General features: G+C 53.2%; 1 protein-coding gene across 5 annotated transcripts; it reads left to right on the forward strand.

Moving 5' to 3' along the window:
• The first annotated feature begins 1,985 nt into the window (after positions 1-1,985).
• Positions 1,986-25,367, forward strand: P2RX5 (purinergic receptor P2X 5). 5 transcript variants are annotated; one of them, XM_075561178.1, is made up of 13 exons: positions 1,986-2,276; positions 10,415-10,565; positions 11,677-11,748; positions 11,959-12,034; positions 12,124-12,220; positions 12,397-12,477; positions 12,719-12,857; positions 15,216-15,352; positions 15,738-15,831; positions 15,966-16,031; positions 19,142-19,222; positions 20,363-20,482; positions 22,778-25,367. In XM_075561178.1, the coding sequence occupies exons 1-13, from the start codon at positions 2,140-2,142 to the stop codon at positions 22,841-22,843; spliced, it is 1,317 nt and encodes a 438-aa protein (XP_075417293.1). In that variant the 5' UTR covers positions 1,986-2,139; the 3' UTR covers positions 22,844-25,367. The 5 variants fall into 5 exon arrangements, with proteins under 5 accessions (XP_075417293.1, XP_075417289.1, XP_075417290.1 ...); XM_075561174.1 differs by lacking the exon at positions 22,778-25,367 and adding an exon at positions 21,327-22,282; XM_075561175.1 differs by lacking the exons at positions 15,966-16,031; positions 22,778-25,367 and adding an exon at positions 21,327-22,283.
• Positions 25,368-26,693: the final 1,326 nt, after the last annotated feature.

Genomic DNA, 26,693 nt, shown 5'->3' on the forward strand with positions numbered 1-26,693 from the left:
TGGACCACAGCCTGATGCATGACCATTATGCCATTAGGGATTTTAAGGGCAGGGAGACAGCTCCAAATCCCTTTTCACTAGGCCGCCCTCCTGGAGCATATGATCTTAGTTGGGGACACAGCCAGTACAAAAGTCCATAGATCGTACCAGACATTGACAATTACTCCGGGGAATAACTGCTCTATGGATAGATAGATAGATAGATAGATAGATAGATAGATACATACATACATACATACATACATACATAGTGACTCGGGTAGGGGTTAGGTCTAGTTTGGGTGAGTGGTAATAGGAATGGACCACTTCAAGATGATATTGGAGTTGAAATTAATGACAAAAAAGATGCACACACAAAATGTGTGTATCAAAATAACGAGGTATAAATTACCAAGGGCATATGAGGGAGGAGGGAATGGGGAGGGAGGGGAAAAAAAAAAGAGGACCTGATGCAAGGGGCTTAAGTGGAGAGCAAATGCCTTGAGAATGATTGGGGCAGGGAATGTATGGATGTGCTTTATACAATTGATGTATGTATATGTATGGATAGTGATAAGAGTTGTATGAGTCCCTAATAAAATGTAAAAGAAGAAAAGAGAAAAAAATGATTAGGCAAAGACTGTACAGATGTGCTTTATACAATTGATGTATGTATATGTATGAACTGTGAAAAGAATTGTATGAGCTCCAATAAATTGTTAAAAATTTTTTTAAAAAAGAAAAAAAATGTGTGTATCACAAATGTCACTTTGAGAACTAAATACAGGTTTCCCAGGTCCCATCCTAGACTTAATGACAATGTAAGGGATGGCCTTGGTGGTGCTGTTAGACTGGGTAAGCGTTAGACTCTTAACTGCAAGGTCAGTGGTTCAAGTCTACCGGTCGCACTTGGGGAGAAAGATGAGGCTGTGCACTTGCAGAAAGATCTGCAAAGCCTCAGGAACCCTATGTTAGCAATTGAGATTGACCAGATGGCAGTGAGTTTGGGTTTTTTGTTTTTTATGGGAGGGCCAGGAATGTGCATTTTTGGGGTGGTGGTTTAAATGGTCCCCAAGTACACACAAGCTTGAGACCCACTCACTGTCCCCGGACTTTTCCTTTCAGAAGAGATCACACCAGGTGAGACTGGGGCCCTTGCAACCCCTCCAGGCAGAGGGAGGAGAGAAGCCAGGCTGGAGACTACAGAGCACAGGTGGGTGTGCACAGGTCTCCCCTCCCCCTCCCAAAGCTCACCCAGGACCCTGCCTTCCCTGCCATCTTTGTCCTCCCACCGGGGTCCCACCTTTATCCCCCAGCTCAGTGCTGCTCTGTTAACAAAATTTAACAGTCTCTGGAATAGCAGAACTGGCTTCGGTCTACATTTCTAACATTTGGCACATGCTTTGGCTCCAAGTATATCTGGGGGTCCTAGGCCTCCTCGTTCTCCGTGCTCCCCACCTCCTTGCCTCACCCCCCTGGGCGGGCACAGAGGCCTCCAGGCTCCGGGCTGGCGCTCAGGAGCAGCTCTCAGGAACTGCTGGGCATCAGCTTCCTGGGGAGCATGAGCCTTTAAATCGTGGTGCACGCTGGTCGCTCTGCATCCCAGGACGCTCCCGGACTGCCCCCAAGCCCCCGGGGAGTGGTGTGCACCCAGCTCCTCCCGGGCGATGGGTGCCAGGTGAATCTGGAAGCCCGAGGTGTTAGCCTGTCCACGCGGTCGCCTCCTCACTTGGGCTTCCCGCGCCGCAGAGCCCCTCCTCCGGCCTCAGCCTGCCCCGCACACCGGGAAGAAGCGTCCGTTGGGGCATCTTCACCGAGTGGCGCAAGGGCGGGCGGGGGTGGGGGGCGGGATATTGCTTTAAAAGCAGCCCTTCCTCCTTTCCTCCTCCCTCTCCTCCTCGCTCCTCCAGCCCAGCTGGGCCAGCGCAAGGCGGCGTCTCCCCAGCGGACGGTCCGGTGGTGTCCCTGGCGGTCGGGGGAGGGGGACAGGTCCGGGGAGGGGGAGGGGTAGCGGCCGGGTCGCAGGCAGCGGCTTTCCGGTCGCGCCGGCAGCCGGCCGGGCCCCGAGCCGCCCCGCGCGCCCCCCGCGCCCATGCCCGCGCCCCCGCAGGCGGCGCCCCCGGGGTCCTAGCGGTCCGCAGGCCCGGGGGGCACGGGGCCATGGGGCAGGGCGGTTGGAAGGGGCTCGTCCTGCCGCTCTTTGACTACAAGACGGAGAAGTTTGTCATCGCCAAGAACAAGAAGGTGGGCCTGCTGTACCGGCTGCTGCAGCTCTCCACCGTGCTCTACCTGGTGGTGTGAGTGCTCCCGCCGGCGGCGGGCGGCGGGCGGGCGGGGAGCGGGGGACCCGGGGGCGCGGGTGCGGGCGGCCCGTGACAGCCGGCGGAGGCCGGGTCCGGGACATGTGCGCATGTGTTCCCCGAGGCTAGGGCTCTGTGGCCCTGCTTGGGGAGGGGTCTTCTGCGGGTCTCTGTAGGGGGTGCGGGGCAAGTCAGTAGGATGCTCTGGAATCCCGCCACCTTCGATCCCCACATCTCCCACTGGCCAGTTCTGAAGCGTGGGCAGCGAGGTTTGTGAAGGTTGTTCTGGGCTGCTCCGTCCATCCGTCCCCAGAGCTCCAGCTTCCAGCGTTCGGGCCGCCGGAAGGGGGCAGGGATGCAGAGCATGCAGCTGAGTGGCCAGGCTGCGTCGCAGCTGTCCCCCGGAGCCTTCTTGGGCCCTGGCCTGGCAGCCGTCCCAGGAGCTGGGCATGTTATTTTTAATCGCCGAGAGTCAGCGCCAGTTGCGTGGGGCTGGGGCAACTCACCAGCGTGGCATGTCCTACCTTCCCTCTTGGTCCCCCCACCTCACCCAGGGCAGCTCCCTGTGGGATTCGGCTGGGGCAACCCTTCCTGGAAGCCTACACCTGCTGCAGCTCCCGGATCTCCTTCCCCACCCTATCCCATCCCATTCGCATCTGGTACCATCACGGGGCCACTCTGTGGGGTTGCTCAGCCACAGGCCCTCCTGTGAGCTCCCCAGCTCTGGGAGGAACAGGTGACAGGAGGATGACTCTTGACAACTGGGATGGGCCTTCATTTGCTCATTCAGTCAACGCTACTATCCCCTGACTGCACAGGAGAAAAGGCTTCTCTGCCCCCCTCCTCCTGAAAGGTAGCTCCTACCACCTCCCTCCAGCATCTCCTGAGCCCCTCACCTGGGGAGACTGTGTGTGTGTGTTATTTCTTAGCCAGATCCACCTTTCCTCCCCCCACCAGTTTCTTCCGTAGTAATTCTCTCCTGTCCTGTTCTCAGGCCATTCTCACTGCGTAATTAGAGGCTTGTCTGGGGATCATTTACTCAGTGTCTGTGACACCCAGACCAGCCATCATTAACTACTTAAGGAGTTAGGAATGGAATGAATGAGTGCAGCTTCCCCTGAGTGTTTCTGGAATGTTCTGGAGTGCTTCTGTCAGGGCTGGGGCCAGCCTGTCCCTGCGAAAATGGCTGGTTGGCTCAAGGGTCACAGTCCCCTCCGAGGTCCCTGGAGAGATGGTCGCCTAGTGCCCCAGGCCCCAGCACTGCTCCCGGGAAGGAGGAGGGTGGACACAGCCTGTTTGGCACCTGTCATACAGAAAACCCTCCCTGGGAGCCAGAGGGGCAGGGCACTCAGGACACTCACTGCCTGACCTCTGCAGAGGGGTTTCCTGCCCTCTCTGGGTAACATGTTCTCAACTGCAACCCAGGGGATGGGCCAGGACGACCGCTAACTGAGACAGCCGTGTCATCAAGCATGGGCTGTGTTCACCGAGTGTTTAACCATTTACATGTGTGCTCTCATTTTTTTGGAAGTAATATTTTAACATTTCTGACTTCACTGCAGACTCAGGGAGGAGTGGGAGGAATAGGGCAGCCAACTATATAGATCCCCCTTGCCATCGAGTTGACTGAAGGCGAGCCCGTGTGTGCCGGAGCAGAACTGCGCCCCACCTGGTTTCCAGTGGGGGTGGGGGAGAAGCCAGGGCTTTCTCCCAAGGCACCTCTGGGTGCACTTGAACCATCTGCCCTTTCAGTTCAAATGTTAACTGTCTCGCTGCCCAAGGACTCCACATACCATATTTTCACCCAAACAACAGACTTGTCCAGTTTTTGCAATATCCTAACCTCCTCCAGTGCTCACTTCCTATGCATGCTATTGGCATTGTGTGTGTGTGTGCACCTTGTTTCTCAGTGCCTGTTGTACATGAAAAAATGCGTATGTTTGGGGGTTTCAAAAAGTGTTTAAATTTAATAGTTTTATTGGCATATATACTTCACATATCATACATATTAAGATTTGTGTAATCATCACCACAATCAATTTCAGAACATTTTCTTCTCGTCCTCATTGTTGCTAGCTCCCCTGCCATGCCCCTGGGTGATTATCAATCCACTTTCTGTCTCCCTAGAGCTCTCTATCCTGGATTTCATAGACAATCACAGAAACCACAAACAGGAGGCAAACAAACAACAAGGACTAGACAAAACAAAGAACCTCAATCAAAAAGGAAGCAGAAAATGTTACAAATTGACACAACTTTAGAACGCCTCAAAGAGAGACCTAATGATAAGATATTACATTACACCTTAACCTAACTGCAAATGCCGAAGCTGACTTCACAGCGCTCTCTTAGATTTGTCTTGAAGGGGCTCTACTGTGTTGTTGGAGAGACTTGTCTGTGGTGAGCTGCTGGTCACAGAGGTACAGTTCAATGTGTTTCATTTAGAATGGAAACCCTAGTAGCAACATTGTTTTTTTTTACTTCCCCTAGTATATGTATGTATTTAAAAAGATTGATCTATTTTTGTATGTACTTTTTAAATGCACTGTTTAAGGGCGCTGGGGGTGTAGTGGTTATGTGTGGAGCTGATAACCAAAAGGTCAGCAGTCAAAACCACCAGCTACAGCTCAGGAGAAAGATGAGGCTTCCTACTCCCATGCAGAGTTACAGTCTCAGAAACCCAGAGGGGCAGTTCTACCCTGTCCTACAGGGTCGCTGTGAGTCGGAATTGTCTGGATGGCTGTGGGTTTGATTCTGTTTGTGATTGAGAGACACGATGCCCCTTTACTTCTGCGTACTTGAGTGTGTATTCCTGAAAAACAGTACATTCTCAGTACTTCGCCAAGCTCAGGTATTAAAATCAAGGTATTAACATTGGTTGTCTGTAATTATTATCTAATTAACAGACAGTTTATGCATTGGCCAGTAATTACCTTGATAGCAAAACACAGATCAGAGCTCATGCCTTGCATTTAGCTGCCCCATCTTCTTAGTCTCCTGTGATCTAGGACCTTCGGAGTCTCTCTTTGTATTGGGTGGCACAGACAGTTTTTGAAGAATTTAGGGTTTTGTCTTCTTATAAGAAGCTCTGCTGGCACTCAGGTGCTAACCTAATTGTTGGAAGTTCAAATCCACCAAGCAGCTCTATAGGAAGAAGACCTGATCTGCTCCCAGGAAGATAGTTGCTGTTGACTCCTAACACCCCTGTGTTCAACAGGAGGAACCCCGCCCAGGCCAGCGCCCCCCGGGTGCAGCCTCTGTGTCTGTCCATCTTGTTGAGTCTTCTTTCCTGCTGTCGCTCTACGTTACCAAGCATGATGTCCTTTCCTGGGACAGCCCTCTCCTGATCATACGCCCAAAGGGCGTGAGACTGCGCCTCGCCAGCCTCATTCCTAAGGCGCATTCGGGCTGCGCTTCTTTCAAGACCGGCGTGTTTGTTCTTCAGGCAGCATTGTGAATATGTTTCATGAACAGCAGCCTTCAAATGCACGGATCCACGTCTGGGCTTCCTCACTCGCCTCGGTGTCCCGTGAGATTGAGGCCATTACGGCTCTGCTTTCTGGTGGGGCACCTGCTCTGGAATGGGTACAAGTAGGCTAGCCAGGTAGCTGTCTTCCAGATTCCTTGGCACAGGTGAGTGAGCGCTTCCAGTGCTTCATCTGGTTGAGACGTTTCGACTGGCGGGCCGTCTGTGCCTGGAGGCTGGCTTCTCACGATTGCCTTCAGTGCAGCTTGGGTTTCTTCCTTCACGACCTTTGGTCCTTGATCATATGCTAGGGTCATGCTTCTTGATTATTCTTCGTGGAGTGGTGGAATGTCGACTAGTTCTTCTTGGTGCAGTGACTGTGCATTCCTTCCATCTCCTTTCGATGCTTTCCACGTCATTCAATATTTCCCCCTAGAATGTCTTAATGTGGCACCTGGAGGCATGATCCTTCAGTTCTTTCAGCTTGAGATGTGCTGAGGGTGGTGTCTTCCTTTATGGGACGTTTTCTAACTCGAGGTCTTTCCTATAATGCTCCCCTGTTATCACGTTTCATCATAATATTCTACTTGGTCTTCTCAGCTGCCCGTGAAATGTGCTGTTCGGCTCGTTGACGTCATTGTTTCTCCCGTTCGCTTCCGCTACAGTCACGGACGCTTCCGTCTCTTCTGACATCCACGTCGCTATTTCTCTCCCCTCTTTGTAATGACGTCTCGAGTTCTTCTTCATATCTGATGCTCCTGAAGTGGCCCCACAGCTCGTCAGGTCCTCGGTCCTATTGTTCAGAGGGGCAAATCTGTTCTTGAGATGGTCTCCAAGTTCAGCTGGGATGTAACTCGAGGTTGTGTTTTGGCTCTGGTGGACTTGTTTTCATTTTCTCCAACTTCAATGCAAACGTGCCCATGAGAAATTGGTCTGTTTCCACAGTCGGATCCTGGCCTTGTTTTGGCTGTTGATACTGAGCTTCTCCATCGCTTCTTCCCACAGTTGTAGTCAATCTGATTTCTGTGTGTCCCATCTGGAGACGTCCCCGTGTATAATTACCATTTATGTTGTTGAAAAAGCTTTCTGCAATGAAGAAGTCATTGATTTCCCAAAATTTCATCATGCAACCTCCAACTTCATTTCTTTCACCACAGCCATAGTTTTCTTTTTTAATTAGGGGCTCATACAACTCTTATCACAATCCATACATACATCAATTGTATAAAGCACATCCGTACATTCTTTGCCCTAATCACTTTCAAAGCATTTGCTCTCCACTTTAGCCCTTTGCATCGAGTCCTCTTTTTTCCCCACCCTCCCCGGTCCCCCCTCCCTCATGAGCTCTTGATAATTTATAAATGATTTTGGCATATCTTGCCCTGTCCGGCATCTCCCTTCACCCCCTTTTCTGTTGTCCATCCCCAGGGAGGAGGTCACATGTAGATCCTTGTAATGGGTTCCCTCTTTCTAACCCACTCACCCTCTACCCTCCCAGTATCACCCCTCACACCCCTGGTCCTGAAGGTATCATCCACCCTGAATTCCCTGTGCCTCCAGCTCCTATCTGCACCAGTGTATATCCTCTGCTCTATCTAGACTTGCAAGGTAGAATTCAGATCATGGTAGTTGAAGGTTGGGGTGGGGGAGGAAGCATTTAGGAACTGGAGGAAAGCTGTATTCTCCATCGATGCTACATCGCACCCTGACTGACTCATCTCCTCCCCTAGACCCCTCTGTGAGGGGATCTCCAGTGGCCGACGAATGGGTTTTGGGTCTCCACTCTGCACTTCCCCCTTCATTCACTATGGTAAGATTTTTTTTTTCTGATGATGCCTTATACCTGATCACTTCGACACCTCGTGATCGCACAGGCTGGTGTGCTTCTTCCTTTTGGCTTTGTTGCTTCTGAGCTAGATGGCCGCTTGTTCACCTTCAAGCCTTTAAGACCCCAGACACTATCGCTTTTGATAACTAGGCACCATTAGCTTTCTTCGCCACATTTGCTTATGCATCCATTTGTCCTCGGGGATCGTATCATGGAGGTGTGCACCCAATGATATGATTTTTTGTTCTTTGATGCCTGATAACTGATCCCTTCGGAACCACGTGATCACACAGGCTGGTGTGTTCTTCCATGTGGGTTTTGTTGCTTCTGAGCTAGATGGCTACTTGCTTATCTTCAAGCCTTTAAGATTCTAGATGCTATTTCTTTTGATAGCTGGGCACCATCAGCTATCTTCACCATATTTGCTTGTTCACCTGCTTTGGCTTTAGCGGTTGTGTCGGGAGGGTGAGCATCATAGAATGCCAATTTAATAGAAGAAAGTATTCATGCATTGAGGGAGTGCTTGAGTAGGGGCCCAAGGTCCTTCCGCCACCTTAATACTAAAACTATAAATATAGGCACATAGATCTATTTCCCCATCCTCATATATATATATTTGCATATGTACATGTCTTTGTCTAGACCTCTATAAATGCCCTTTGCCTCCTAGCTCTTTCCTCTATTTCCCTTGACTTTCCTCCTGCCCCACTATCATGCTCTGTCCCCACCTGGGTTACAGCTATACCTCTTCATTACATTACCTTACCCTTGATCATTCCCTACCAGGCCTGCCACTCCCACCTCACCACCAATTTGGATCCCATGTTGTTCCCTTGTTCCTGGGTTTGTTAACACCGCTTCCTTACCCCCACCTCTCCCTATCCCAAGTCCCCCTGGAACTGTCGGTCCCATTGTTTTTCCTCCAGATAGTTCATCCAGCCTATCTTATTTAGACAGACCTGTGGAGATAATAACATGCTCAGAAACAAGACAGAGGAAAACAAAGCAATAGTATACAACAAAACAGCAACAACAAACCACTGACAAAGAACAAAACACATCAAGAAAGAAAAGCTTGTAGTTAGTTCAAGGATCATTTGTTGGCCCTTAGGAGTGTTTTCCAGTGCAGTCTGTTGGGGCACCACGCCCTGGCCCCAAAGTCCACTTTCAGCATTCCCTGGGGACCTTGCCGCTACATTCCCTTGCTGTTCCGCTCAGTCCCCCAAGTGCTTTGCCTCGGTGTGCTGGGATCAGGTCAGGCGCAATTCCCACTTTGTGTCTCCGGTGCTGTCCTGTGTAGCATCATGGGTCACTGAGGGGCATCATGTCTCATAGTGGGGCCAGCCATGTTGTCCTCTCTGTGGACTGGCTGCTCTAGACAGGAACATCATCCTCACGGCCTGGTGGGCCAGGCTGTGCTCCACTCTCTCCTCCACCCCCTTCATCTGCTCCCGTGTGCTCCGATCAGATATGTCCCTCTCCCGGAGCTGCAGAATCAATGTTGTCCTTTGAAACAAATTCTTCTGGGGGGAGGGGCAGGCATCCATTTAACATTTGGTGCTGGGGCCAGCCTCCCAGACCTCTCCACTGGTTCCCTACTCCACCAGGTCATAGTTTTCAACTACTGTCCCTTCTTCTTTGTTTTCAACTTCTGCATTCCAATCACCAATAATTATTAATGCATCTTGATTGCATGTTTGATCAATTTCAGACTGAATTAATTGATGGCATTCTTCAGGTTCCTCATCATTGGCTATAGTGGTTGGTGCATAAATTTGAATAATAGTTGTATTAGTGGGATTTCCTTGTATGTGAATAGGTATTATCCAAGCAGACCACATTGTACTTCAAGATAGATCTTGAAGTGTCCCTTTTGGACAAAGAATGTGATCTCATTGCTCTTAACTTTGTCATTCACAGCATAGGAAGTCATATGATTGTTGATTCAAAATGGCAAACACCTGTCCATTTCATTATACCAGTGCCCAGGATATTGATCTTTATGCATTGTTTCATTTTCGTTGACTTCCAGTTTTCCTAGACTCACATTGTACATTGTCAGGTTCTAATTATTAATAGATTTTCGCAGCTATTTCTTTTCCTTTTCAGTTGTGCCCCATCAGCAAATGAAGGTCCCGAAAGCTTTACTCCATCGTGTCATTATGATGGACTCCACTCTGAGATGGCAGGTCTTCTTCAGTCATATTTTGAGTGCCTTCCGGTCTGAGTGACTCTTCTTCTGACACTATCTGACAATGTTCCCCTGCTACCCATAAGGTTTTCCAGGGCTGATTCCTCAAAAGTGGAAAGTCTATTCCGTCTTCGTGGTTGGTTCTCAGTCTGGAAGCTCTGCTAAAACCTGTTTATTTGGGGTGGCCCTGCTGGTATTTAAAATACCAGTGACATAGCATCCAGCATCACAGCAACGCACAAGCCACCACAGTCCGACCACCTGACAGACAAGTGGTGGCTAATGAGCCCACAGCTTAGAAAACCCTATGGGGCAATATAGTCTTGTCACGTGGAATCTCTGGGAGTCCACGACTCCAGGGCACACCTGACCACAGGCTGGTGGGCTGCCCCTCAGTTTGGGCTTGTCTGAAGTCTCCTGGTGCTGAATTTGAGTCTCTGCACCATCTCATTGGTCCTGGAGGAGGCGCTGTGCTCCCTCAAGTTAGATGCAGGGAGCCAGGTGCATGGCCTTGCTTGCAGGACCAGGTCTCAGACACCCTGGCGTCTGTCTCCCTGTGACTCCAGCCACCTGTGCCTGTCCCAGGCCTGGGAAACTCCCCGGAGGCAGCAGCGCCTCTGATGTCCCCCCATCATCCTCCTTCCCTGCAGGTGGGTGTTCCTGGTGAAGAAGGGCTACCAAGACACAGACACCTCCCTGCAGAGCTCTGTCATCACCAAGGTCAAGGGCGTGGCCTTCACCAACACCTCGGAGCTTGGGGAGCGACTCTGGGATGTGGCCGACTACGTCATCCCACCCCAGGTCTGAGCCCCACCTTGCTCTGCTGCCCGGGGCCCTGGGGACCTCCACTCCCTGTTCCCCTCTGCCCAGGAGGTTTGCCGCAGACACATACCTGCACAGCTCACCCCTGCCTGCCCTGACTGTCCCCTATCATCACCAGGATGATCTGTAACTGCAGGAAAGACGAGGTGACGGAACCCTGGCCATTTCTACAACTGGCTGTGCCCCCGGAGCCTGTTCTGGAGGCTGTCCCTGAGCCTGTTGAAACCAAATGGGGACAGGAGGGTTCCCTGCCATTTTTACCATGGCCACATCAGGGCCCTCCCAGAGGGTGCCCCTCCCTCTATTAGCCACCGCCTCTGGGAATGGCTTCCCAGCCAGCTTGGGACCCATTTGGGCCAGGCCAGGCCCATCACTACTCTTCTTCCCCTGGGTCTGGGCTTGGCCCCCAGGGACTGAGATCAAACTGGGTTTCCTGGGGCGGGTGCACTGGGGATTGTGGGCCAGGAAGGGTCCTCCAAGGACACCTGCTGAGGGAATAAGGGGTCAGCAGGAAGAGGGTGGGGTCCTGCAGTTCAGTGGCCCCACCCACCCCAATTCCCACTCAGAGGCCCCAGGCAGCATTGGGAAGTGCGGGGGTGGGGGTGGGGGTGGGGGGTGAGGGCAGGAGGTGTACCTGTAGAAAACAGCCCCTCCACAGGGCACTGAAATTGCACCCCCATCCAAACAGCGGACACTCCTTTTGAAAAGTCCCTCTATCATCATTTCAGTTCCTAACTACAAGCCAAGCGCATTCCTCTTTTCCTCCACATCTTGTGGCAGGGCCTGAAAATGACACCTGCCCTCTCCTCACGTTCAGGCCTGGACATTGGCCTCTGCTGCGCTCAGGATCCTTGGCTTCCATTTCCTCAGCCGAGCAGGCCCACAGTTGGCCTTGACCCACGAAGACCCAGTTATTTGAAAGCATTAGTATTTGCAGCTCAGGGATCTCATAGCCACTGGTGGAAACTCCGATGGGCGCTAGATGCTTCTGGGGGGCGGGGTGGGGGGCCTTCAGGAGGAGCTCCATCCCTGCCCTCTCGTGGCCGCGCCTCTGGTAGAGAAGGGCCCTGACCCCACTCTGGTTCCTCAGGGAGAGAGTGCCTTTTTCGTGGTGACCAACCTGATTGTGACTCCCAACCAGCGGCAGGACACCTGTGCTGAGGTGATGGGGGCGAGGGGAGGGCAGAGCCGCCATCAGTGGTCGGGGTCCCCTCTCCTGCACTGTGGACATGCCTGTGTGGTTTGGGGCTGGGCCGGGATGGGGTCAGGCTCTTAGCAGGGTGTGTGAACCCAAGCAGGGGAAGACCCCCCTGTCCTAACCCAGGGGTGGGACTGGGCTCTGAGTGAGGCCCCCATTCTTCTTTCTCGGCAGAATAAAGACATTCCAAATGCCGAGTGTTCTGAGGACAGCGACTGTCAGGCTGGGGAGGCTGCTGTGACTGGGAATGGTGAGGGCTGGGGGGCAGGGGCGGGGGCGGGGGTGGAGGCGAGCCCTGCAGCCGGGAGCCCCTGCCATTGTCCCTGGCCTGTGCCCCAGGAGTGATGACCGGCCGCTGCCTTCGAGTGGGGGCCGCACAGAAGGGGACCTGCGAGATCTACGCCTGGTGCCCTGTGGAGGTCAGGTCCCAGCCCACGTGAGTGGCCGCAGCCTGAGAAGTCCCTGGGGTTCCAGAGACTTCGGGGTCAGTGAGCAGCACCCTCCAGAGGCCCCAGTCCCAACAGGAAGCCTAGCAAGAGCCTTGGGGAACGCCGGGAACAAGTCTGGGGAGGCGGTGGGGCCTCCTGGACAGACTGCTGCCTTGGTTTCTAGGAAGCTGCTCCTGGATGAGGCTGAAAAATTCACCGTTTACATCAAGAACTTTATCCGGTTCCCCAAATTCAATTTCTCCAAGTATGTGGGGCTTGAATCTGGGGGCATCGGGAGCGGGGCCTTGGCTGGTCACACTGGGCCTCTCCTGGCCTTGTGGCTGGGCGCACCCAGTGCGTGGGTGTGAGATGTGCATGCAGGACAGAGTTTCTGGGTGCTCCGGGATTCCCCTATCCCTGGTGTTACATAGGGGGGTCGGCCAGGGTCAGGACCCAGGACAGCAAGTCTCATCTCATGTCCCTGGTGGCTCCCGGCCTGCACCCAGGACCAACGTGCTGAACACTCAGAACACCTCGTTCCTGAAAACCTGCAAATTTGACCTCAGCAACCTCTACTGCCCCATCTTCCAACTGGGTTCCATAGTCCACTGGGCAGGCAGCAGCTTCCAGGAGATGGCGCTGAAGGTGCGTGGTGCAGGCAGGGGGCCCTCCCCTGGGGCCAGGGCTCCCCAAGGAGGTGGGGGTGTGGAAGGGACCTGGGGGGTAGGATGGATGGCTGCTCCCCTGCTCCCAGAGCCTGCCACCAGAATGAGAGGTGACACACAGCCGATGTGCCAGGGTTCAGACCATGGGCTCTGGGGGAGGGGTAGAGGAGTAGGGACAGTCCCATGGTGTAAGCACTTAGGCCCTGCCACCTGGATCCCTGTGTGCGGCTGGGATGTCCAGAGGAACGAAAGCAGTGACAGGTGTCTAAGAAAGAACTTCCTCTCAAGAAGCAATTTTATATTGAAACAGCCCCTCAGCCCGTCCAACTCAAGCCCCTGGTTTCACGCTGACCAGAGCCCTCTGTAGACAGACTCGGGTCGCTGCAGAGAGGTGAATGGGGCAACCCCCAGGTGGGGGTTGGTTCGGAGCGGTGTGGGTCCAAGGTTGGTGGAAAGCTGGCAGGGCACTGGTAATTCTCAGGGTCAGGCGGCCCACCCGGGGCAGTCACCATAGAGGCAGGCACAGAGAGACAGCCAGCAGCAAGGTGAAGGGGCAGAGAGAAAGGGGAAAGGTCCCCTCTGTCTCTCTTTTAGAACCCCATGCCCCCCAAGGAGGCATCATCGAGCTGTGGCCTGATAGATTGCACCCCCCGTACACTTTCATACAAATTCAAGTTGACATAAACTCAAACCACCACAAGCCCCAACCCTGCCTCAACCCCCTCTGGCAGAGGGGAAAGGTAGGCAGACCCGGGCTTGAGTCATGGCCCTGCACTGATTAGTCTTCTCAGTGATGTGACCCTCAGCCAGGGACATCACCCACCCGCAGAGGGCGAAGAGGCTTGACACCTGGCATCAGTGTGGTTTGTAGGCGTAAGAACTGGTTGCTCTGTGGATACGCTCCCCGTGCCCCTGGTGGCGTATGGGGCGGGGATCGCAGAAAATTGACTCTGTCAGCCTCTTTTGAGTTAGACACTGGGCTGCTCCCTTCAAGGTCAGCAGTTCAAATCCACCAGCTGCTCCAAGCTAAGGCTTTCGACGCCTGCCAAGCGTTCCAGCCTCTGAAACCCACAAGGGCAGTCCACCCTGTGTTGCAGGCTCCTAGCAGGAGAGCTGACTCTGCGGCAGTGTGTTTGCAGAGATGAACCTGCTCAGCAGAGTCCCTCCACCCCGGGGGTGCGACGCCGCAGGGCGTGAGGCCATAGTGGCCTCTTCCCCTTCTCCCTACTACCCGTTCCTCTGTTTAACCAGGGTGGGCACCACCGAGGCCAGTCTCCTATTACCCCAGTTGGGCTTGTGGGTGCTTAGAGTGTCTATCTCACAGGACACACAATGTCTTTATCCATTGGCCGTAACTAGGGGCTACCAGTGAAAAGAGCCATCAGGGACTGTCTGGAGGGCTTTTCGGCCAGGACCCTCCGTGTCCCCGGGGATGTGATGCCCTCTCTTTTGTATATGACTGTTCTCCCCAACCAGGAAGCTCTCCACTCCCCTGTCCCACACGGAAAACCCTAGCCCATCCACCCTGCAGCCCCGATCTTGCCCCTTCAAACTCCTCCTCCTCCACGCTCACCCATCATGTGGAAGGAACACGTTCTGAGTCCCTCGGGAATGCCCACACTGCAGTTGTGACGCGCGGTGAGAGCAGAAGGCTGGGAATCCTTTGGGGAAGGGTTAGGCACGTGGAGCCCGGCCCTGAGAAGGCAGAGCCCCAGATGGGGGCAATGTGGCGGCACCACGGTGGTTTAACGAAGGTTTCTGTGATTTTGTGGCGATACCTATGACTTAGCCCTTCCTAAGAGCGCCTCCACAGTGACCTCCAAATGAACCCCACTTGTGGCCTCTCCCACCCAAGCCCCCATCCTAAAAGTCAGGGCTGAGCTGAGAGTCGGCATCTGGTTTTCCGCTGCCTCCTTGCAGTGTGGACCCAGGACTACACTCTGGCCCTGCTGTGTAGTTCTCAGTCACTGGGACATTAGCAAAGTGGGACCAGAAAGTGTCCCTGAGCACATGCTGGTCCAGTGCCTCTCCAGCCTGCCCACAGTTGGTGTCACTCAGGGTAGCCTGACCCGGAGTCAGTGCTGCCCGGGGGAAGCTGGCTCTCCCCCTGCAGCTCAGAGAGGAAGCTAGTGGGGGTGGGGGTGGGGGAGGCGTCTACGGTGCAGTCTTAGCCACCACTCCAGAGTGGAGCTCGAACCTTGTGCCCGCTACCTTCCTCCTGGAAGGAAGGCCCAGCAGGGCAGACCCCTGACCTGCTGCTCTGCAGGCTCAGTCCGCAGGCACATCGGCTCGTGTCCAGAAAGCCCCGCCCTCTGACCCTGGCCTCTCGCCCATGCAGGGCGGTGTGATAGGAATTCAGATCGAATGGAACTGCGATCTGGACAAGGCTGCCTCTGAGTGCAACCCTCACTATTCGTTTAGCCGTCTGGACAGCAAGAATGCGAAGCAGTCTGTCTCCTCCGGGTACAACTTCAGGTAACGCGCGTCACGCCGGTCTGCCCTGGGTGTCAGCGCTGTGGTCTCTTTCGGGAGCTGGGGGTGCCAGAAGAAGTGGATGAGGGGCGGCGAGAATCCTAGCCAAGTGGCCATGGACCATGCTGAGAGGTTTCTGGGAGGGTGATGTGTATATGCTGGGCTGAATTCATTGGGACTCTGGTGCCCTGGGGACGCTCCAGGGGGAGTGGAAGAGCCTTCCAGGCTGGGATTTTATCTTTGGACTTGGCTCCGTGAGATAATCTATAACATCTCCCGGGGTTGCTCAGAGTCACAGTCTGTGGAGTGCTTGCCACTCCCTTCCCAGACTCTCCAAACAGGAAGGCTCAGCCAGACTGAGGTCTCCCTTTGGCCCGCTTGCTTTCAGGTTTGCCAAATATTACCGAGACGCCAATGGGGTGGAGTTCCGCACCCTGATGAAAGCCTATGGGATCAGATTCGATGTGATGGTGAATGGCAAGGTGTGTTGGGCTGATTCCCACCCCCACAACCCCTGTGAGGCCGGGTGGGCTGGGATGGGGAAGGGCGCAGGGACTGGAGTCTCTGGGGACCCACTGTCCACTCCTGCTTGCTCACCCCTCGTCTTCTCTTCCAGGCAGGGAAGTTCAGCATTGTCCCCACTGTCATCAACATAGGTTCTTCGATGGCTCTCATGGGGGCTGTGAGTACCTGTCCCCTCCTTTCCCTCTCCCTGGGGCTCAGCAGGGAGGACTGCCCCCCCCAACATGTCCCATTGCCCCAGGAAGAATGAGGGCTGGCCAGTCCCAGCGGTGTAGGTCGAGGGATTTCAGGGGATGTGATTGCTCAAGTTTCTCTTTCCAGAGCCAGAGCAGCATTTATCTGTAGCTCTGGGGTTTCAGGTGGGGCCAGGTGGTGCTGTAGGCTGGTGTTCCCTGGGATCCTAGACCAGCCCCTGAAGTTCTGACGCTTCTGCCTAAAGGGTGCACGAGTAGGCTGTACTGGGCACTTTAAGCCCTGTACTGTTGACATGCTGGACACGATACTTGTTGGGGGAAAAGTTTTATGTATGTTGTAGGATGTTTAGCAGCACCCCTAGTCTTGACCCACTAGGCACCCGTCACAGCTCACAGTGGCCATAACCAAAGATGTCTCCAGTCATTGCCAAAGGTCTCACAGGGGGCACATTCACACTGAGTGAAGAGGCGGGGAGCACAGCCCTGCTCTCCTTCCCACCCTTTGCTCTTGAGTTGATTCTGGCTCAGGGCGGCACAGTGTGTCAGAGTAGAACTGATTTCTTGGTAGTAAAGTACCAGATATTTTTCTGAGATGCTCTTGGGTGGACTCGAACCACCAACCTTTTGGCTAGCAGCAGAGCACGTGAACCTTTGGCACTGCCCAGGGACTCCCTGTAATCCTTCCTAGAGACAGCCTTTTAGCTGGGCGGAGGAAGGTGCAGGGCTGAGAGTCAGGAATGGATGAAGGGCAAGGAAAGGTTTCACCAAGAATCTCCGTACTACTTCATGACCCTTGCGGAAGTTTCTTCTTGTTTTTCACTTTTTATTATGCTTTGGGTGAAGGTGTACAGAGCAGCTCAGTTTCCCATTTAACAATCCGTATGCATTTTGTTTCACATCACTGATTGCCATCCCCACAAGGTAACATCCCCCCTCCCATCTCCGTCTAGTGCTTCCTGTTTCTGTTCTTTGCTAGCCCTTCTGAACCTTGTCTGTGGACAGGTGTTGCCCGTTTGCTCTGCAGCGGTTGAATGTTCCTGTCACAGCTCTGCCTATTGTTGGGCTGAACACGGGGCCACAGGGAAGGTCATGTGCAGAAATGAAAGGTGGCTAAGAGCATGGGCTCGGGGTCCCACTAGTCTACCCAACCAGTAAGCCGGGCTCTTTTATGATCTGGGGTTCAGTTTCACCTTTCCCTCCCACTGGATCCAGGACCCTCGGAGCTGTGGCTAATGGGAGCCAGGCACCAGGGCCATGGATGCTGATGGTCATGTGGTCCGTTTGTTGTTTCCTTTTTAAAAAATTGTTTTATTAGGGGCTCATACTACTATCACAATCCATCCATACATCAATCGTGTAAAGCACATTTGTACATTCATTGCCCTGATCATTCTCAAAACACTAGTTCTCCACCTAAGCCCCTGGCATCAGCTCCTCATTTCCATTTGTTGTTTCTATGTGTTCTTTTTTCCCTGGATGGGAAACACCACTAGAGGCACCTGAGATGGCCACTCTGGAAGTGTCTCTGAAAGACATGGGAGTCCTCAGTGAGGGTCCATGCCCGTCCCAGAGGGTACTTTCCAAGCGTTCTGGCAGCTACCTCCTCATTCCCTCTGCTGGGGAGGCCCTTGGCAATTCAGTCTAGACTTAGGACTTATTTTTCATTGAGACAAGAACACTGCATCTCATAGCATGTCTCGAAGCTTTGTCCCTGAACGTGGTAAATAGAAGGGAACCCTAATGCCTTCCGGTCCTCAGTCGAGAGCCCTGGACACGTGCCCTTCTGAGAGGCACCACCCCGGCCATCACTTGCTTACGATGCGGGTGAAGTTGGCAGTGGAAAAACCTGTTTGATGTTTAGGGAGAAAGGGTATGCACTATCCAAGGTCAGGCCGCTGTTTCCCTCACCCTGCTCCCCACCTTCACCCTCAACATCCTTCCTCAGTCCTTCAGTACTGTCCCTGATTAAACCCTGTACTGTGGGTCCTGTCGCCCTCTGGTGGAGGACACAGGCACACGCAGGACCTGATTTGGACCAAGGCTTGGTTTCAGAGTAGCTCATCCCCAGCTGGGTCAGTTCGGGTCTCCCGCTGTCCCGGATCACCGCTCTACATAGGCTCCTGGTTGGTTACATCTCCATCCCCTCCAGCCCATCTCTCACACGGACCCCTGAGAGAGCTTCCTATTCAGAACCTGTCAGTGACCTCCAACTCCATTTCTGCTTAAAAGACAGCCCAGACGGATGCTACCAAGCATTCTAAAGAGCTTCAAAGGCTGATCCCCTACCTGCCTCTACAGACGTGTCTCCAGTTCCCCACCCCCACTACTCCCACAGTCCCTGTGGAGCTCCTGCTCTGATATGTCTGTCCCCAGCTTTCTGCATCTTGTTCATAATGCCTGGCCCAATCCTTAAGACCCAGCCAGATGCTCAGGCAGAGTAGAGTCCTACCTTCCCTGGGTGCCCTGCCGGTGCAGAACAGATCTTGCAATCCACATGCTCCTCTCCTGCACCAGAGGTAGAGTCCCAGGGGGTCTACATGGTCTTGTCCTCCCAGAAAGGCAAGGTAGGAGCCGGCAGGAGGTGGGTGCTCATTGAACTCTTGCTGATGGGGTCAGCATAGTGCAGGGAATCTGATGGTTTTTGAGTCTGACATTGGCAATTCCACAGACAAGCATGCCCCTTTCTGAGCCTGGTTTCCTTCCCCATTAACAGGCAGCAGTGTCGATGTCTAAGTTTCCCAGGGCTGTTCCACCATCCCAGATCAACAGGCTGGCCGAGCCATGCTCTCTCAGGCGCCGTCCTTCCCTTGGTGGCTGTTTAAGTCTCTTCTCTGATTTTATCAGGGCACCACTTGTACTGCATGTAGACCCACACAACTTCCCCATGACCTCATGCTAACCGATAACATCTCCAAATACCCCATTTCCAAACCAGGGCGTGTTCACATATCCTTAATGGGGAGGGGCCACGATTCAGTTCCGAGCATCTCCCTCATGGGCCTGCTGCAGGCTCACACAGTACAAGGTGCTTCCTGCAGATCAAGGACCTGAGCCAGGGGCCCCAACTGTTTTGCAGGGCGCTTTCTTCTGCGATCTGGTCCTCATCTACATCATCAAGAAGAGCCGCTTTTACCGTTGCAAGAAGTACGAGGAAGAGGTTGGTTCTGCTTCTTCCCCAGGGACCTGAGGGAAATTCTGGGGATGCCTCTTGTCACTCCCTTTCCTTTGGGCCACGGAGGTCATCCCTGAAAGGGCCGGGGAGGGTAGAAGGTTCTGAGAACATGCCCTGTGGACAGGTGGGGCCCAAATCAGCCTAAGCTGGCCTCAGGAGGGGTCACAGGATGTGGACAGGAGAGCTGGTTTACAGCCCCTGCCCTGCCACTTTTACTGTATGGCTTTGGACAAGTCCCAAGCCTTTCTGGCTTCAGTTTCTCTAACTTCCAAGTGTTTGTTGGTTTATGTACAGGCATGCCTTGTTTTATTTTCACACCGCGCTTTATTGCGTTCCACAGAGAGTACATTTTTTACAGATTGAAGGTTTGCCACTTCTCTGCCATTCTTTCAATAGCACGTGCTCACTTCCTGTCAGTCGGTAATGCTCACAATATTTCAATGTCTCCTCCGTCACACATTTAATGGACTAGAGCTTAATGGAAACATGCCTTTTATATGCACCGGGAAAACCCACCACCATGCAACTCACCTGAAAACGGTGTTTGTCTTATTGCGGTAATCCAGAGCCGAACTAGCAATCTCTCCAAGGTGTGCCTGAAAAGTGTTTTCAGCATGTATTTGTTAGCATGCTTGCTAGGCTCGAGTTGGGAGAATTGAGAGGAAGATGGGAATCCCTCCTCTCCCAAACCTCCACTGATCCTCTTGAGCTGTGGGTTTAGCCCTGGGCTTGGTGGTGGTGGTGGTTGTAGGGATGAGGGTGGCGGGTGGGCTCAGGGTCACAGCAACCCATGCCGGTGGGCAGGGACTCTGGCCTGAGCCCCGAGGAAGGCTTTCTGGAGGAGCACTGAGAATTGCAGCTGGTGAGCTTTGGACAGGCATCTGGGGTCTCCTTCAGAGTCCTCCCCGTCCCTGCTGTGCCCCCTGCCCACATTCGTTCCAAATAGCCAACAGAACTGCAGCTCTGGTTATAGGCAGGGCCCCGACCCACCTCTGGTGGTGGGAACACAGTCAGGGGCACATGCTCAGCTCAGCGGCTGACCAGGAATGGTGCCCCCTGCAGGGTGAGTGGTGGGGAGGGGGCTCCTGGAGCCTGCTGAGGGCAAACAGGTGGTGTCCTGCTCAGGGCCAGGAGCTGAGCCTGCAGAGAATGGAGCCCGAGGGGCAGCTGCTGGAGTTGCCTGAGGCGCATGACAGAATCTGCAGCCTGAAGGGAGACAGCTGTGTGTGCCTGCAGCCCCCAGAGGTCAGTGTCCAGCCTGCGAGGTGAGGGGTGGCTGGGCTACAGCAGGGAAGTCCGAGCTAGAACTGGGGTCTGGCAGCCTGGGTGACTTGGCTATTAAGGTTGGGCGTCTGGGACCCAGGAGAGGCCATGCAAAGTAGCAAGGCTATGTGACCCAAGGCTATTATCAATTGACATAGCATTACTCCCTGCCAAGCACTGCTCCGAGCTCCTGGCGGTCTTTAACTTCTCCAAGCTTCTCAGCAATGTAATGAAGTGGGTACAGATACGCATGACCTGCTTTACTAATGAGAAAACAGGGTCACAGAAAGGTTCTGTCACTTGCCTAAGTCACACAACTCATAAATGCAGAGCTGGGATTTGAACCTAGTCCCATCACTCCCTTAAGCCCCTCATCAATTATGGGGGCTGGGCTGGCACCTTTGCCTGGTGCTGTCCAGAAGCTGATATGACCTTGGCCTAGGACAAGCAAGAGGACGGGCAGAGGATGGGTGGGTGAAGAGGGAAGGCTGGGCAGGGAACCTGTGGGCCAGGGTCCTCAGCCTCCCAGGTGGTGGTGCTCCTGGACTGTTGATTCTTGGGTGCTCACTGAGCATTCCACCTGTGGTGGGGAAGAACCACCACCTCGCCAGCACTGGGGGCTGCCCCACTGGGACCCCACCCAGGGCTGCTCATGCTGCTGTGCTGAGACAGCTCAACTCTGTGCATCTGAGCTGTGACCAGCTTTCCAACCAAGGGCCCCTTCTCCAAGTGCTCAGGCTGCCATGTATGTCTGCTTGTAGGGAGGGTGACCTGGTACTTAAGATCCCCAATAGAGTACTCTCTGGCCTGTGTGGCCCCTCCCCAGGTCCAGCCATCCAAGGAAAGGAAAGGAGAATGTGGAGCAGCTGCAGAGTCCGCATACAGTGGAGACGTAGGAGCAGCTGCAGAGCCTGCATACAGTGGAGACCTAGGAGCAGCTGCAGAGCCTGCATACAGTGGAGATGTAGGAGCAGCTGCAGAGCCTGCATACAGTGGGGATGTAGGAGCAACTGCAGAGCCTGCATACAGTGGAGATGTAGGAGCAGCTGCAGAGCCTGCATACAGTAGGGGTGTAGAAGCAGCTGCAGAGCCTGCATACAGTGGAGACCTAGGAGCAGTTGCAGAGCCTGCATACAGTGGGGATGTAGGAGCAGTTGCAGAGCCTGCTTACAGTGGAGACCTAGGAGCAGCTGCAGAGCCTGCATACAGTGGGGATGTAGGAGCAGCTGCAGAGCCTGCATACAGTGGAGACCTAGGAGCAGCTGCAGAGCCTGCATACAGTGGAGACCTAGGAGCAGCTGCAGAGCCTGCATACAGTGGAGACGTAAGAGCAGCTGCAGAGCCTGCAAACAGTGGAGACGTAAGAGCAGCTGCAGAGCCTGCAAACAGTGGAGACGTAGGAGCAGCTGCAGAGCCCGCATACAGTGGAGGCGTGGCCACAGGTGCTGGCTGAGTGAACTTGGTGAAGATGTGGGAGCAGAAGAGCCATGGCTCTGCCAGGAAGAGGAGTCTTCATGCCTGCACGGGATGGGGCTTCCTGACCCATCCTTACCTCCTGGACTGGGGTGGGAACCTCTGCAACCTTGCTGTTGTGGGAGGGGAGCCTCCCAGGCCACAGAGACTCGCATCTAGAAGAGTCAGCCCTGCCAACAGAAGGAGGGCAGGCCAGAGTCTGGGAGGTTTTTATTTCTTCTGAGAATCTGGTTGGATATTCATTCATTTATTCCTACACACAGTAAACATTTATTGATTCTTGCCGAGGGCTGGGTGATGCTTAAATGAGGCGCTGGCCTGTTCTTTGGGGGTGGGGGGGGGCTACTAGGGTGGTGGTGCAGGGGACAGAAACACATGGGCAGATTCCTCCAAAGCTAACAGTCACATTGCAGCTGGCCCGGCCATTTTGGCCTCTCTCCAGCCTCCAGCTTACTCATCTCTGTAGCTTGATGGCTCCTCAGAGCAAGCCCTTGGCCAATGTCCATCCAAGGGGACATTTAGTCCAGTCCCAGGGTGATCAAATGTAAGCGTGGCCGAGGCGGCCACTAGGAAAGTCTGCAGGCAGCTGGTTCTTGAGGGAGAGAAGCAAAGTCTCAGGCTTTGAGGGCTGGTAGGGGAGGGAGATGGGTCCTTCTGTGCCTCCATCTCCCTTGAGCCCGCTCAGCCTGGGGAGTGGGGGTGGGGGGGAGCTGGGTAGTGTCTTGCCCAGGTGAGAGATACATTTGCCTGTGCATTTTGGCTCTTGCTACTCTGTGGGGCTGTGACTCCTCCTTCTCTCCTCAGGGAAGGGCCAGTGAGATCACGGATGAGGACATGCTCCCAGAACCAGTAGGCCAAACTGTAGCCTGAACATGGTGCTTCCTCTCACCCCTGCAGCCTGCGCTGCATCTATACAGCCCTGGCCCTCAGGGTGCAGACCAAGACCAGCAGCCTTGGGGGCTGCAGGGTGTGTCAAAGTTGGGCTGTGCTTCAGGTCTGCCTTCCCATGGCTGATTTTTTTCAGAAGTAGATCTCCAGGCTTTTCTTCTGCAGCACCCTTGAGTGGACTCGACCTTCCGCCTTTCTGCTTACCATTTGGGCCTGTAACGCACTCAAGAGCCTTTGTTTAAACCAGATGCCAAGATGGTGTGTGTGCACATTAAGGTTTGAGATGTCCTGGTTCCGAGAACAGAAAATTTGGTGCAGCCAATTTCTAGGTCAGATCTCCCCATGCTAGCTAGAGACCAAGAGCACCCGCCCACCCCCACAGGCAGTGCTGTTAGGCTCAACTGATTGAAATGACAGTGTTTTGACCAAACATAACCAGACTGGATGGTGAAAAGCAACCAGTTACCAGCACCTAGAGATGCCTTTACTTCCTGGTCACCGGCTCACTCCTTACAATGAACCTTTCTTGGTGTCTGCACTAAGGCCTAGAGTCCTCTGTCAGAGGCAGAGATGGTGACATCTGCTGGACGAAGTGAGAAATCTTACACGCAACCACTAGCTGTGGTCCGAAGGTCTCATTAAAAGCCCAGGGGCTGAATTAAAGCATGTCCTCCTGGGAAGGGCTCTTTTCAGTCACAAGAGCCTATTTCCCTTTGCATACAGAAAGGCCACCGGAAGCTGGCTGGCCAGACTACCACTGGAGCACAGGGTTGCCCAGACTAGGGATTTTTCTAAAGCAAGCAGCTGCCTGCTGTCAGGTGGATCGGTACCCTGTCAACAAGCTCCCCCTGTTCCCTGAGCAGACAGAAGTGAAGTCTGGCAGGGCTCAGTGGGGGCTTCCTGTCCTCAGGAAAGCAAGCCTGGGGTTGGAAATCCTGCTTGTTACTTCTGTGTGCGAGAGGAAGGAAACAGGACAGGTCATTTTCAAGTACTGGCTGGTTTCTTTTAACCTACCTCTGGGATTCCTTAAGGAGCCCTGGTGGTTACCCATTGGGCAGTGAGCCACATGATTCCGCAGTGAAGCTCTTTTTACTCCCATCAACACTTACAGTCTCGGAAATCCAGAGGCCATTATGAGTCAGCATTGACTCAATGGTAGTGAGATGGAATTGCTTGTCGGGGGACAATCACATGCCTTGTTTTATGTTGACTAGAAATGTTTTTCTACTGTTATTCACTCAGTCATTACGTACTGAGTACCTACTATGTGTCAGTCGTTGGACTAAATGCTGGTGACAGTGAACCAGAGATGTGGCCCGTCCTCACACATAATTGTGAGTGGAACAGAGCACTTTTGAGAATCTTCAAGGAGAAAGGGTGAGTCAGCGGTCTCTCCAAGGAAGCACCATGTAAGCTGAACTCTGAGACTAGTGGAACTGTGTTGGGGAAGCATTCCAGGTCACGTGTAAAGAAATGCCCTGACATGAGACGACGCAGCTGAGGAACTGGGTACACGTGGCATGACTAGAACTCAGAGGGAGAATGGGGTGGGGTAGCTTCAGGAAGGGCTATGAAATGCTTGCCCCCCCGCCCCAAGTTCATGTCACCTGTTACCCACACTGGTTTTGTGAGGGTTTCTTTAAATCAATTTGAATGCCACTGTAAGGGCTGCTCCATTCAACACTACTGTCAGAGGACTTACCCACCTAATGACTTCAGTCTCGTAAAACCTTCCCTACTACAGCACCGCCTGAGTATCTCCACTTTTTGTGGGGATGGGTGGGGATGCATATCTTGGCTCATGAGTGGGATGCTCACAAATGCTGTCTGTACAAACTGGAGAAGGGAAGCTGGAACCTGAGCTCTTTTCACACCTGGGAAAGCTTTCCCACTACAGGGCACTGGTTGCCTCAAAGGCAACATAAAGCGTGTAGGCTCTGCAAGGCTGCTTTTCCATTCTGATCTTCCAGAACGACTTGAACTGTTTCCTATGTTCAGGCCCTAGCCAAATCCACCTACCCACTGTTTTCTACATGACAGAGTTATCCAAGGCCTTGGGAGTACCATAACCCTGGCCAGCAGGAAATGTGAAAATTGGGTGCTATCCATGTACTGCCCCAGGGACTGGCTGTGGAAAAGCAAAGTACCCACTATCCATACATGGCTGCCTTTTCCACTGGAGACCAGTTATATAGGGGAGCCATAACCTTCAGGTGTCTGAGTACACCAGCTGACTACAGTGCCCTAGGCTCTTCAAATCACCCCCTTGGAATGGCAGTTTGCGTATCTGGGAAAGGGTGCAGCTTGGTTCACCCCAGCGTCCCTCCATGGTCAGTGAAGCAGCTTTCCTCAGCACATATTAGCCCCTGAACACTCTCTCCCCGTAAGACTTCACTGTTGTCTGCTGTTTCACCGAGCTAGCACACAGAACTGAGCAGGGAGGATGGGAAACACCTGCTCAGTCTATGTATTCTCTCAGAGATCTTTAACTGCTGACCAAAAAAATAAAGTGTCAACTGTAAACCTGTCTGGATTTCTTCCCTTTCCTGCCTGAACTTTCGAGGTCACCTGTGCTGCATGAGAAAGGGAGACCAATCAGGAGAGGAGGCAAGATAGTGGTTCTTCAGTATCTTTCAGATATTCACATGAAAGGTGCCCTTTTACTCTTGGGAAACAAAGGTAGGCACTGATAACTCAGCTACTTTGCACAGTACAATCTGATAAAACTGTGGAAAGCATTTAATCTTCTGCAGTAATTTATTAGATTCCCCTCAAAATGACAGCACTTTCACTGTAATGTTTTTATAATAGTGAACATTGCAGCCCACCTTAGTGCCCAATTAAGGGGCTAAGTCAGTCAGCTCACCTGTGGTGGGGGGTGGGGGGGGTAAGGGAGCATCTCTCCTCAGGAATGCATTCAGGTAGACCCTGATGGGGGACTAAACCAGGAAATGTGAGGCCCTTCAAACCCTCCAAAGTCACTGCCATCAAGTGGATGCCAACTCATAGTGAGCCTGTAGGACAGGGTGAAACTGCACTTGTGTTTCTGAGACTTTAGGGAGTAGGAAGCCTCATCTTTCTCCCTCAGAACAGCTGCTAGTTTCAAAATGCTGACCCTATGGTTAGTAGCCCAACTCACAACCACTATACCATAGGGCTCCAGTGAGGCCCTCCAGTGGTTGTCAAAAGGTTAAGAGGTCACTGGGAAAGGGAGGCAAAGCTGTGGTCTCAGCTTCTTGGCCTATGTACCAGTAGGTGGCCCAGAATCCAAAATAAAATTTAGGAGGCTTAAGTTCCAGTGAAAAGAACCCTGGTGGCGTAGTGTTTCCAGGTTGGGCTGCTAACTGAAAGACCAGCAGTTGGAAACCACCAGCCCCTTCTGGGAGAAAGACGAGGCTTTCTACTGCCCTGAAGAGTTGGTCTGAGAAACTCATTGGGGGACTGCTATCCTGTCCTATAGGGTCACTTTGGGTCAGCATCAACTTGATGGCAGTGAGTGCCTTTTTTTTGGAGTGGTCAGTGGCTGTCCTCAAGTAATTTTTTTAGCCCTCTGTGACCTACTCAAGGACTCCCTAAGGGTGCTGTGGCTTTGGGCTGTTAACTGCAATGTCAAAGGTTCAAACATACACACCAGCCACTCTAAGAAAATTGAGGCTGTCTGCTTCTATAAATATTTAATCTCAAACACCCTATACAGGCTCACTGCGAATCGGAATTGACTAGATGAGGGGATTTTGTTCTGATGATCCTTCCAAGTGTTGAGCTTTTAACTGGAAGGTCTGTGGTCCAAACCCACTAAACTCCATGGTGGTGGGCTTGTTTTTTGGTATAT

Source organism: Tenrec ecaudatus, chromosome 10 (genome assembly GCF_050624435.1).
Source record: "Tenrec ecaudatus isolate mTenEca1 chromosome 10, mTenEca1.hap1, whole genome shotgun sequence".
Classification (NCBI taxonomy): Eukaryota; Metazoa; Chordata; class Mammalia; order Afrosoricida; family Tenrecidae; genus Tenrec; species Tenrec ecaudatus.

Coding starts and splice junctions, on each gene's coding strand:
- P2RX5 (XM_075561174.1), top strand. CDS start 2,140: ATGGGGCAGGGCGGTTGGAAGGGGCTCGTCCTGCCGCTCTTTGACTAC. Junction 12,858..15,215: donor TCCAGGAGATGGCGCTGAAG/GTGCGTGGTGCA, acceptor TCGCCCATGCAG/GGCGGTGTGATAGGAATTCA. Junction 15,832..15,965: donor ATGTGATGGTGAATGGCAAG/GTGTGTTGGGCT, acceptor CTTCTCTTCCAG/GCAGGGAAGTTCAGCATTGT.